Source organism: Neoarthrinium moseri (assembly GCF_022829205.1).
Source record: "Neoarthrinium moseri strain CBS 164.80 chromosome Unknown scaffold23_Wmoseri_CBS_16480, whole genome shotgun sequence".
In the NCBI taxonomy this organism is placed as follows: Eukaryota; Fungi; Ascomycota; class Sordariomycetes; order Amphisphaeriales; family Apiosporaceae; genus Neoarthrinium; species Neoarthrinium moseri.
Window position 1 is genome coordinate 227741 of NW_026055137.1, and position 12661 is coordinate 240401.

General features: G+C 55.2%; 3 protein-coding genes across 3 annotated transcripts; 1 reads left to right on the top strand and 2 right to left on the bottom strand.

Moving 5' to 3' along the window:
• Positions 1–771: 771 nt before the first annotated feature.
• JN550_006567 (uncharacterized protein) lies at positions 772–2885 on the top strand (the record flags this gene model as incomplete). Its single annotated transcript, XM_049318321.1, has 2 exons — positions 772–970; positions 1141–2885. The coding sequence occupies 2 exons, from the start codon at positions 772–774 to the stop codon at positions 2883–2885; spliced, it is 1944 nt and encodes a 647-aa protein (XP_049171455.1).
• A 395-nt stretch (positions 2886–3280) lies between these two features.
• JN550_006568 (uncharacterized protein) lies at positions 3281–4632 on the bottom strand (the record flags this gene model as incomplete). Its single annotated transcript, XM_049318322.1, has 4 exons — positions 3281–3448; positions 3553–4222; positions 4279–4418; positions 4591–4632. The coding sequence occupies 4 exons, from the start codon at positions 4630–4632 to the stop codon at positions 3281–3283; spliced, it is 1020 nt and encodes a 339-aa protein (XP_049171456.1).
• A 3506-nt stretch (positions 4633–8138) lies between these two features.
• JN550_006569 (uncharacterized protein) lies at positions 8139–9612 on the bottom strand (the record flags this gene model as incomplete). The annotated part of the gene is made up of 5 exons (XM_049318323.1): positions 8139–8159; positions 8225–8344; positions 8400–8489; positions 8548–9266; positions 9483–9612. 5 exons carry the CDS (start codon positions 9610–9612, stop codon positions 8139–8141), a joined length of 1080 nt encoding a protein of 359 aa, XP_049171457.1.
• Positions 9613–12661: the final 3049 nt, after the last annotated feature.

The window sequence follows — 12661 nt, forward strand, 5'->3', positions numbered from 1 at the left end:
AGTAACGCATTTAGAAGAAGATGGTGCCAAGGAATTCGTACCTGCTAAATTAGTTGATTGCTTCTGCTAGCCCCCCGCACTTCTTTTTCACAGAAAGCGTGGATTGTTACCGAGAATCTACTCCGCACTCAAAGACTCCAGGGCTCAGAAGTGTGCGGCGCTTGCTACATGATACAGGGGAGAGATTCACGAAGAACGTTGCGATCTGAAGCAAAGTCACAACAGCAGGGAGAAAGAAATCAGGTTTCAATCACAGCTGCCAAACGTGAGTAGCCGTGACAGCCCATCGCACGACTTTCTCCATCGCATCACGGTTCCTCTCGGTAGCGTGGCATGCATACACAAACAGATCTTCGAATAATGGTCTGGCATCAGTATAAATATAAGAAGTCCCAACTTTTTGAGACACCCATGTCAAACGGAGTGGTCATACTCATGCCCGTTGGGCACTGTCATCATAATACTTAATGAAATCACGTGATCGCGCGCCAGTCTTCTACCTAAAGTTTTGTCGCGGCGCGTCCTGGATTCACCATCCTACAACAGCATTACGTATCCGGCAATTCCTGGGGCAGCCATACTGGCCAACTTCCTTTCAGGATTTTATCGTTGTTGAGCATCTCGTATCTGTTGCCTTACGAGATATTCCTTGGGGATTGTCATCGACTTTGACATACACTAACCCCACCTGACTGTTTGTCACTAATTTGAGAACCGCCATCATCGCTGTTCACTCACCCGTTTTGAGATCGTCCGAGTATACGCACAAACATGGCCCCAAAGAGGAAGCGTCAGGCTAGGCTACATTTCGAGCCAACTGGTGCCGAAAGCTCGCCAGACCAGCGCTTCTCACCCGCCAAAGTGAGGTTTTCTCAATCCTCGCAAATCCGATCCTCGCCTTCACTGCCCAAGTCTGCGAGCCGACCCTTAGCACCCCAGAAAACACAGAAGACACTTCAGGATTCGCTAGGTATGTTGAAATATTTTCGCGTGGTAGATTGCCCCGCCCTGAGCCAAGGTGTTGCGTCGGGCCGGGTCACTTTCGTTCCTGCTCCCATGTTAACCTCGGCCTTCATCTCGTTGAAAGCTACCACGCCTTGAAGTTTATTACGTGGGTTTGCATAACTCACACTCTTACAGTGCAGATGCCTCCCGTGCGCAAACATAGTGGAGGTAGTTCTTCAGCGAGCCGGCCTGCCATACCATCCTTCTTGCCGAGGTCCCAGAGAGCTGCTGTGGATATTGACTCGTCAGATGAAGAAGTTGCCGATGAAGGCACGATCCAGCGTGGTGAAGGAAGTGACGATGGTGATGTTGACCTGCTACCGATCGCGTCCCTAGCCCCACCTCCAACTTCATCTCAGTCTGTTTCCACGCGCCTGAGGCACACCGTGATTTCAGACGGCGAAGATGAGAACGGCAACGAGGACGAGGATGACCTACCCATCGCGCCCAGCTCGTCAAGACGTCGCCAGCAACCAGCTCCGAGTGACGATGAAGATGATATTCCTATAGCGCCAAGTTCCTCTAGGCGACGCCGAACTCAGGCCGTTGATGAAGACGAGGATGAGGATGAACTACCGATCGCACCTAGCTCGTCTAGACGACGGCGAACAGAAATCGTTGAGCTAGATTCGGATTCGGATTCGGATCTAGATGTGTCACCCGCCAAGAAGAGGAAGGTGACTCACCGACGCTCAACTTCGTCGCCTGCCGAACCCGCGGCTCAAAGATTGGTTCGCAGAGGCCAGCCGCCCTCGTCACCGACTAAACCTGTCAAGGGCCATCGTACGCAAAAGCAGAAGAACATGGAACTTCTGCGCCGTCGTCGTGCAGGAGAGAAAATCGACAGATTGACATCGTCCGAATCGGAAGGAGAGGACGATAAGAGAGGCCTTTATGATTCCGATAGCAATGATGATTTGCAAGCGCTCGAGGAATTTCCCGACGAAGAGGAGGAAGATGAGGTCGTTGAAGAGGACGCACCTACACGCAAGTCGAAGAAGAAGAAATCTTCACCCAAGAAAGCCCCAAAACAGAAGGATGCAGCCGACAACAGCGACGATGATCTCGAAGACTTCGTAGTTGAAGACGATGAAGGACTCCTAGGCGCGCCGGCCAACCTCGATATACCGTTGGAGTTCACGGCGCAAGCCCACAAACCACTGAAGGAGCAGTTCCCGTACGTCGTCGAGTGGTTAGTCCACAACAGGATCAATCCGGCCTTTGATCGCAGAGACGCCATTTACACCAATGCCTGGCGCAAGCTTGACGATGAAGTCCGCGGCCTCGCGACCTCGAAATTTACATCTAGTGCATGGAAAGTGGAGTTCTACCGGACGCTCAAGGCCCGGCCTAAGCTTGAGGCATACGAAATGGACCGAGGCTCTGGGGATATTTACGACACGTGTGAAGCGTGCGGCCGTAGCGGACACCCTGCCACCTGGAAGATCATCTTTCAAGGGCAGCCCTATTACAAGGACACGCTGGAGGAGGTTGAATCTGACTCGGACGATTCGGATGCTTCGTCCGGTAACGAGTCTGTCGACACCCAAGGCAACCCGCTACCTGCGGAATCCAAGGAGTGGGCGGTCGGGTCTGTCTGCTGCAGCAACGCCGAGACGGCGCACAGTCTGATGCATTGGAAGGCCGCTCTCAAGGAGTGGGTCGAGGACAGGCTGCAGAGCGACGGACACATGACGGCTAAGAAGATTGAGAAGCGCGACAAGATGAAGGCCAAGAAGAGACGAGCCGCTGCTTACGAGATCGTGGACCAATGGACCTCTGACAGGATCATCGATCAGCTGTACAGCGAGTTCAAGGGCGTGTTAAAGAACGCGCGTGATAAGAGCACCACAGGAGGACGCGGACAGCGATGGAGATGATGGGTAAAAGGCTCCCCTGAAGGATGTTCTCGTTGGGATGGGAGAAGTATCGCATTGCGTTTCTCTCGCATGCTCGCCATTAGATACTGCGTTTTGAGTTCGCTCTTGAGGGTCTAATAATGGAGGCGGCTTCCGCCCCAGGCTTTGTGGTTTGCGAGAAATCGGTGCCATTGATGATGTATTACCTCGCAGGTTCTTGTTCCAGAAAGCGCAGCAACTCTACGTTCAATCTCTACTGGTGTTTGGTGTCTGATGCCTATCTTCAAATTGCGGGTTCTTGAAGTTGCTTCTATCCTCTGACCTGCTTGGTGCAAGTCTCGAACAAAGGGGCTTGGTTCTCTGATGACCTAGCTATGCATGCAGTAATTCCCTTTCGCAATGGTCTACCCATCACCTCACCACATGATCTTCCGGAGCCTTTGCTTTTCCTCATCGCCGCCAAAGATGACGTCGATACCTTTCCGCGCGAGCCCAAACAGCTCCACTTTCTTCAGCTTGAAATGCTCCTCAATCAACCTCCACTCATTCGATACCGGACTGCCAAAGACTCCCACGTCGTCGGTCTAATATGCAAAAGTCAGCTCGCCGTTCCGCTGCTCTCAATCTTCCCATCCACTGGAAGGTTCCTCGACTAAGATAAAATAGTAAGAAAAGGGGTGAATCTCACACAGGGCACGACAACAACGCCTTCCACCTGCCACCACTCCCCAAAGTGGTGCGCCTCGAAGCTGCCCACGATCATTTTGGCGTGGACGTTGCAGCTCAGGCACAATTCGAGCCCGATGCCGGGCCGGCCGGCAATGTCCCGCTTGACGCGCTCCGGGACGTGGATGACGTGGCCGAGGCGGTCGGGGCCCCAGGCCATGATAGTGTCGAGCTCGGCGTCCGAGGCGCTGCACTCGGCCTCGGCGAAGTGGACGGTGAGGGCGAGGCCGGCGGCGCGGGCGGCGGCGACGGCGGGCGTGAAGAGGGCGACGTCGCCCTTGGCCGGGTCGCCGCACAGGTCGACGGCGACGACGCCGCGGGCGCGGAACCGGGCCGCCAGGCCCGCGGCCTCGTGCGCCTCGGCCAGCGTGTTGCGCCGGTCCATGGACAGGATCAGCCGCGTGCGGATTGACGGGTGCTCGCGCTCTGCCGCTGCCAGGGCGTCCAGCACGGCGCCGATGTAGCCCGCCTTGTCGAGCCCCGCGGCGGGCATGGCGCGCGGCGTCGTGCGCAGCTCCAGGTAGACCACGCCGTCAGCGGCAAAGTCGGCGACCACGGACTTGGTCGAGTACAGCAGGGCCTCGGCATCATCCACCAGATGGTATATGTACGAGGAGAACAGCGGGAAGAAGCTAGGAGATGGTCAGCCGGTGGGGGAGCAGATTGTCTGGTGCAGGACGCGCTCTACGTGTTCAAGTCATAGTCGTGCTTTCCAACAGGCATGACCACGAGAGGGTCCTCTAGATGGGTCGAGCCGGCGGCTTTCTTCTTGGCCCATATCTCATGAAGGCATTGTCGTGATATGCTGCCTGACAGATGAGCGTGGAGCTGCATTGAGAAACAACATTAGTCTACAACAGTCATCAAGGAGGTGTGCCCATTATGCCAGATCAAAGGTTGAGGCTCCTCGATGGTCTTAGAATATAGCATGATGGTTCATGCCGCCAACAATGTGTCTGTGGTACATATCGACGGGGTAGTAAGCTTGAAGAGTTGTTACCTCGATCTTTGGCATGGCCTTGAAATCAATGTCACACGTCATGGTGATGGTGATGGTTTTGGTGTCTTATAAAAAATTCATTGCTGACTAGTCTCGGATGACGCAAAGTATAGTCCGGAGAGTAATAATGCATCGCACGGAGTTGAAGTGTACAAAACTCGGCCGGATCCGCCACCCGCGGCCCCGTAAGAGACATGGTGTTTCTGAGCCATCCTGAGGTCTCGGGCGGACATAGGAAATGCCACTAACGCGAGCTATTGTGCTCCGTAAAGCTGCGCTGGAGCTAGGTGCGTCTGTCGGCAGAGCTCCGATGGACACGGCCGGGCGGGCGCTGCCTGCATATGGAGGCGTGATGCTTTCACATCTGCAGCCCTAAGATGTCGCCAGCTGAACCGTGTTCGCCCGGGTCTGGCAGCCGCAGGTATGCGCTGAGTCGTTCAGCCGCCTACTGCCTACATACAGCACATTTGTCCTGCACGGGGAACTGAGGCTTGTGTGGTGTTGGTGTCGCCTGACTCGGCAAGCTCATCAGTCACGGATTCTCCCAGCTCGCCCAGACATGCGGGCCAGGGGCAAGGACGGGGAGCAGATGGGCTCCACCAACAAGGGAAGGTCCCAAATTTCTAGAAACGTATTGGTGAGGCCCGGGCTATAGCCTATACCCGATCGAGCCCCCCGTCTCTGTCGCTAGGGGCCGCGTCAAAATTTCCGTTGCGAGGGCTATTGCGACACCGCGAATCAAGGAGCTTCACATAAGTAATCTCTCCTGCAAACGCGGGTGTGGCAGTTGCAAGCCAGCGCACTGTGTTCTAGCAATTAAGGGTTCGGACGAAGCCTGGCTGACAACAAACCCCCTACTAGTCCAACACATAACTCTGGAGTCTGATCGGCAATCTATGGGACCGTTGGCGGTGTCGTGATATCGACTTGTTCTACTACGGGTATTCGCAGTACCTAGTTACTACCAACAGGGGTTAGCTCGACTTACGTACTGTTGTGGACTTGCGACTGTCGACTAGGTGCTGCTGTGACCTGATTCTTCAAGAGCAAGCCCTACAGTCTGGACCTCCAACCGGGGTCTTTGTCTGACAATTGCTTTTTCTCCCCATCTCTTCGCCCCTCTCCTGTGCTACCTTGGAACCAGCTCAGAGATATCTGTTATGAGTTTGAAGGATCGAACGAACCTGGAAGCCGGGTGATGAAGGCATGCTGATCACGAACAGACAGCCCACTCCCAATGCGACGTGCCGCTAGTAGGATAATTACAACAGCAAATACAGGATCAAGAGGGCTTGTCGTTTTATTATTTACCGAGGCTTAATGGATGACCTTTTTCCCCCTCCGGCCCTGGGTGCTGTTGAACAATCGAGACTGCGTTATTCACGGAAGCCATGTGTATATATATGTAAAACATGATCGTCAAGACATGCGTCGATGAATGAAAACGATACGTTGAGCTACCGTAGGCACGGTTCAGGTATCGCGATCGCATCTGGCTTACAAGCCCTGTCGGCGGGGACATGGCGGAATCTTCCAGGACCCTAGATCGACGTTGATGGCTAACGGTCTGGAGTGCGTGCTTCAGCCGACAACAACCGTTGAGACTATGGCGAAGCTTTTCATAAAAAAACAAACCATCTGATAGCAGGCGGTGGATAATGGCCCTGTATCACTGAAGCTTCCCCTCAAAAGGGCAAGGTTCAGGTAGGTATCGATGCCCGATAGCGTTGCTTTTCTCTCATCATTGGAGTGGTGATCACCTAGCGACTTGAGATAGGCAACACGTTTTTGTTTTTACTTGTGAACACATTGGAGAGGAGGAAGCGGTGTAGGAGATCTATAGTACCGCTTCCGTATTCCTTACGGATCGGTCGGTAGACCTGGCGAGGGAAGGAACTTCCACAAGCCTCATGGGCACCTACCAGCCAGTCCAACCCAGCCTCACCCCTGGCCACAGTACCGTGGACAGAGTGGCAAGAGAGTACTGCACCATCTTCCACCCGTGAAGACCCACCATACAGTTCGGAGTGTCGGCTCCGCCTCTAGATGTGATATAGCTCGAGAGCTCGGGGGGAGCAGGGTAGGGGGTCGCGGGTGAGCCATGGCATCCCGGAACGTGAGACATCATTGTGTCTTCGTACAGTATGCCAATACAGCAAGACGTAGAGGTGGCGAACGGCCTTTTTGCAGGATGTCGACAAGGCCACGGGTGCATTGGTTCGAAATGACGGGGAAGATACCCCTTATCCGCATTCGCTGTCTGGGCTGCGAAAGGCTTTCGGCTTAGCTTCGATAAAGCTGCAGAATGACGTACAAGGTTTGTTCCTTCAGTCCTCTTAAGCATGTCTCAGTGATATGCAGCTATTGGCCGTTGGCCTCCCGTCTCGGTGAACATGAAAGGTTAAGTAAGCATTCATCGCCAGCCGTCCCGAGGTTTGAGGCGTATCAAATCCCACTAAAACTAGGCAATCACGGGTACAATCACAGAAGTTTCCCGAAAAAAAAAAAAAAGAATTTAAGGCAGGCAGCATTGAGCATTCGTTACTATATGGTACAAGGGGGGGCAACTAGTAGGCTCTGTCAGAATTTGCGCCTCTTTTTCAAGATCTCTGTTTTCCTTCGACCCTGTCGTACTACATCTGAACCCAAACACAATAATCCTCCGGTTGTCCACGACTAAGAAAGACGTAAGATCAGGGGAAGAGAGATACAAGAGACAAAGAAGAATTCCAAAAATATAGCCGTCTCCCCGCGCCTTCACTATGCTCGTTGGTTCTGCCACCATGGGAGGGGATGGCGGAACGTAGTTTCCCAACCCTCAAATTTTTTCATCTTATCCACATCAGAGTAACTCGTGCCTCTGGGCTCCTTCTACCACAACGAGATCGGGGGTGTCAAGTAAAACGCAGAAAAACATGGAATCAAGTAGAGGCATGGAACGTTTTCGGTTTCGGTGCAAAAAAAAAGGGGGGGGGTTCGGTATAGACAGTTCCCAACAATAAACGGCGGTGCTTCCGAGCTGTGCTATAGCTGCCTGGAATCACCACCTGCCCGAGAACGGAGCTGACGTGTGCTTTGGGGGGACTTTGCCGATCAGAACCCCTGACAAGGCTGCCACGACGCGTCCGCTTCGGTTGCCTGGCGCGCGAGGGCAACCCACGACAAGGTGTAGTCCGACTTATGTAATACAGCTGCGACGGTGGGACTGGCGAAGCAGGAAACGGAGGTTGCAGGATATATCGAGAAAGCGGGTCAGGATTAGCAACCCGCTCAGTAGACATGGGTCGACAATCGATTAGAGGGCGACGATATCCGGCCGGGTATGAGTTGTATCAAAGGAAATTGGTATTGAGAAAGAGGCTGTCGTGACTTCGTCCTGGATACGCCGAGTCTTGGGAATTAAAGGGCGTATCAGGTTGAAATTAGATCAAAATAACCACTCGAAGAAAGGTGAGATGAGGCGCTCCAGTACGTGATAATTCAGACAGTCATCTCTCGAGGGTCGCCGTCGCTGTCGCGCTGATTCGGTACGTGGACATTTCGACGCTTTAGTAAGCCCAGATTTTCAACTGTTGCAAAATGTCAGCGGCCCATGATATTTCGAAGACACGAGGGAACATCTGTGGCTACTTACGACTGAGTCCCAAGATCCTGTGCACAAGCTGATGCCGTCGTTGCTAACTCCCAGGCAGCTCACACGGTTCTCGTGGCCTACCAGAGAGCCAACCTTCTCGCCGCGAGTAATATCCCAGACCTATACGCAAGTCAGTACATGATTCGAGCTCGACCCTCCACGAGGAGCTGCTTACCTTGCACTCGAAGTCGTCGTAACCGGCGAAGAGTAGACGGCCGGACACCGAAGTAGCCACGGAAGTAATACCACACAGGATAGATTCGGACTGCAGATTGTGGGTCAGTAGAGTTCTGAGGACTAGAAAATCCGCGAGGGGGGCTTACGCCGTAGAGGTTCAATTCCCTGTCTGCTCGGATATCGAACAGTCTGCAGGTGGCATCGTCCGAGCCCGTCACGAAAGAGTGGCCATCCGGGAAGAACTGAATGGCGTTGATGTCAGACTCGTGACCGGCAAAGGTCTGCACAGCTTTGCCAGCACGGATGTCCCACAGCTTGGCGAAAGCGTCGCAAGCACCGGAGATGAATGTGTTTTGGTTTGTCGGGTTCAAGCTGATGCTCATGACGTCTCCCAGGTGGTCGGCGAACTCCATGACTTTGGTGCCCGTCTCGATATCCCACTTCATACACGTCATGTCTCCGGACGAGGTCAGGATGCTGCGGTCGTTGATGAAGCGACAGCACGACAGGTAGCCAGCATGGCCGGACAACTCCCGGGCGACTCGAGTCGGGCCGTCCCGGTTCTGGTTGAGGTTGTAGATGGAGCAGATGTTGTCGAGACCACCGCAGGCGACGTAGTTACCGCTCGGGGCATAGGCGCAGGTCATGACCCACGAGGAGCGCAGCGGGATAGCGTGGACCTTGTTCGTGGTGTAGGCGTCCCAAATAATCAGCTTTCCATCCTGCGAGGCAGAAACCAGATGCCTCCGGTCTGTAGACCAGTGCATAGCATAGATCTTGGCCAGATGGCCCTTCAGCGTCCTCTTTGTCTTCATTAACTGGTTCTTGGGGATGGAGTCGTGGGATTGCTGCGACACGGCGCGCACTAGGAGGGGGCTACAGTCAGCATCGGCCTGGTGGACATGTCGGGCAGAGAGCATATGGGAGGATGGCCAATTGTCACGAAACAAAGTACGCGTGGGCGCTCAGGCAGGTCCCGTCCCGCGGGCCGTAGTAGGAGAGATTGGGAGTGCAGTCGTTCTCGGGGCGCGATCAACCTGGCAATTGGGGCAGATGGGTTCATTCGCGTGTCAAGACTTACGGGTCGTGTCTGCCAGCTCATCCTTCTTCCGCTTGATCCTGTCCTTCAGCGTCTCGGCCTCGCGGCGCGCCTGCTGGATGCGCGCCTGCATCGCCTCGGGCGACACATCGTTTTGCCGTTGCGAGTCCATGGCAACGAGGGACCGTCTCTGGAGGTGGTGGGAAGGGCTGAGGACCGAAGGCGACAGCGGTAAACGAGCGATTGGAGGCGAGGTTGGCGGTGCTCTGGGCGACGACCGACGATACGGGGGGTCGCTGGTGACGGGCAGGCGGGCAGGACGGTGACAGTGAATTGATGGATGTGTGGAGAGGACACCGAGGGAAAAAGGGAAAAGGGTGTGTGAGGTTGGATAGACGCTTGTTGCTGCTCAGGAGCAGGGTGAGGAGAATGGATGCGAGCCGGGGCCAGGGGTGGTTGCGACTGGCTGGCCAGTCAGATCAGGTCGCCAGGCCGGGAGCAGTGATTGTCGCCGGGGCAGAGCGAGGAGAGGATGGATTGATGAGCTTGCGGTGGTGGAGCTGGGCGGATTTACGACGAAGGGGGAAGGGCTGGGGACTAGGACTCGTTGGTCTTGGTCTGGGTCTGGGTCTGGGTCTTGGTCAGGAGTCAAGGACAAGACGACGAGAGAGGGTGAGTGAGTGAGAGAGAGCGAGATTTGGGGGGGTGGGTTTGGTGGGAGCCGGGGGGGTGGCCTGCGAGGGAAAAGGCGCGGAGGAGGAGGAAAAGGGAGGACGACGGGAGCAGAGAGCGAGTGAGCGAGTGAGTGAGTGAGTGAGTGGTGGCCAGTCCAGGGTCAGTGCTGTTGTGTGTATGGCCCGGCGCCTGACAGCCAGCCAGACTTGACTCCCAAGACGACGCAGAGAGAGAGAGAGAGAGAGAGAGAGAGGATGGCCAGTGCCAAGTGGTTCCCTCACAGACTAGCGGGCGTAAAGATTATTGATGAATGAGGCTAGACCGGGGGGTGGAGGGGGAAGAAGGAAGAGTAAAGGCCGAGAGAGTCCAGGGTAAGGCCATTTACTGCCTACTATGCACAGTACAGCCTACCACAGCACACAGTACAGCGGGCTGGCTGGGGAGACTGGGAGACTGGGAGCCTGGGAGCCTGGGAGCCTGGCCATGTTGATTTATTAGCCAACTCATTACAGGAGCTAAGTTAGTTACATACACCCGCACACGTATCCTTCTGCCTTTGATTGCTCAGCAGAAAACGTGGACCGAACCGCTGGACTCACGCTGGACTGCGGAACCCGTGCGAATCGGAAAGACGAGCGGCCCCCAAGTCCAACAGCCTGCGCGCTGGGGGGAGGGCCGAGTGCTCCGTCCGGCTGTGCGGGTAGAGGCGAGCATCTAGAGAATGCTCGTCCTAGCAGCCCAGCGCCCGCCTAGGGGAGCCCCAAGTGGTCCTGCTGTTTGCCTACTGCTCACAAGTGTGCAATCCGGCGCTCGCTTACTGAAATTGTGCCAAAGTTTGCCCGGCTACTGTCTGCACTGCACTGTACTGTAGCTACATACATACATAGTAGCTTGCCTAGTACAGGATGCGTGGTTGCTGTGGTGGTTAGGTACCGCAGGTACGTACACATTGGCGGGGCACAGAGGATACCTAGCTGGGTAAGAAGTATGTAGGTGGGTTACCTAGAACGGATGCAAGTCCTGGGCAGCTGGGAGGGAGGGACATCTGGGAGCTGGGAATGGCCGACTGGCAATTTGCAGTGGCCATTGGCGAGCCTAGGACAGTGAACAGACAGTGGATAACGGATGGACAGTGGCTGGGGCACATGCACTCGACAGTCATGTCAATCGGCACTGGTTGGCCAGCATTTCAGTTGATGCTGCTGATGAGCGGACGAGGGTCTGTTTAATGTCGATACGACCTCAGAATTTCCATAGCCTGGGCCCTGGTGCCCTGGCCTGGGAATCCGATGTCTACCATAGTAACAGTACCTCAGTACGGTGTGCGCAGCGGGGACCCCCTCCATGGTGCCTGGGCGGGCTGGGTATGGGTATGGGGATGAGCTGTCATGTGCAGCTGCCGCGTCGTGTCTGTGAGAGCCTCTTCGGGGTGCCACAATTAGAGAAAATAGAGAATGCTGCCAATGGACATGACCTATATTACTAGCGTCTGCTGTAAGTAGCTACTCGGTCGCAGAGCCCTGATTCGGGATGGGGGATGGAGAGTGGGAGGACATCGTCGGTTTCCCGGGCTTTGGGCTGCGCCAACCAACACGCCGCCGCAAGTCGACGCCATTGACGAATCACCCCCCGCCTGCTCCCCGATTCGAGCTCTGTTTTTTTGGTCTCCGGAACCCTCCTCCAGGGCCACTGTCTACGATCCAACGACACGGCACGCAGCAACAGGCTGAGGACGACGACATGATCCGTCTTGCTCTCTGTGCCCGCTGTCCAAGGTGGAACTGTAGCATCTCACGTTGCCACCATCTCTGGCCTCTGGAGATTGCCGTTGCTCCCGATTTCCCATCCTGCCCGCGCGTTCTGGGGCAGACAGGCTTGTGGGAGATTGCTGCCGATAGTCACCCTGCTTAGCGACACCTCCATCCATCGTCCCCTGCAACTGCGGCTTGAACAAATTTGGGATCGCACTGGCAAATATCCGCCCACAGTACGGCCTGCACCGTCTGCCGCCCAGCTTTCCCCAGGGCGAACTGCGTCCCAACACGACGAAACCCAAGGTCTCATCCACTGGCTGACTGGCTAACTGCGCCAGGAGACTGGGCTTTGCTTACTTAAGGTTCGCAAGCACGACCGCCTTTCCGCTCCTTGATGCTGCCCGTTGAATCCTGCTGAGATCAAGCTTCGCGCCTGTCGGCTCTCGTCTCGACGACAAAAGACGTCGAGCCTTGATCCTTGCTGAATCCAGCCAAGAATCCCCTTCATCGGACGTTGTCTCGTCTATCTATACCTCCCGGTTCGCGAAGTTCCAAACACCACAGCCTCCTGTGATGCCTGTCGTGTATAAATCCCTTCCTAGCTGCTACTATTGCTTCTTTCAAGCAGCCTGATGCCGAGATCTCTCGTCAGCCTCCTTCGTGACGCGCCTGCCGGACAATGGGCATCCAGGTTGAAGGTTCCTGTTCAATCTGCCATGTTCCTTGCAGGTGATCTAATGTCCCCGGGGCCAAAGCTTCAGAACAACCAAAGACCATCGTTGAACTTTGAGG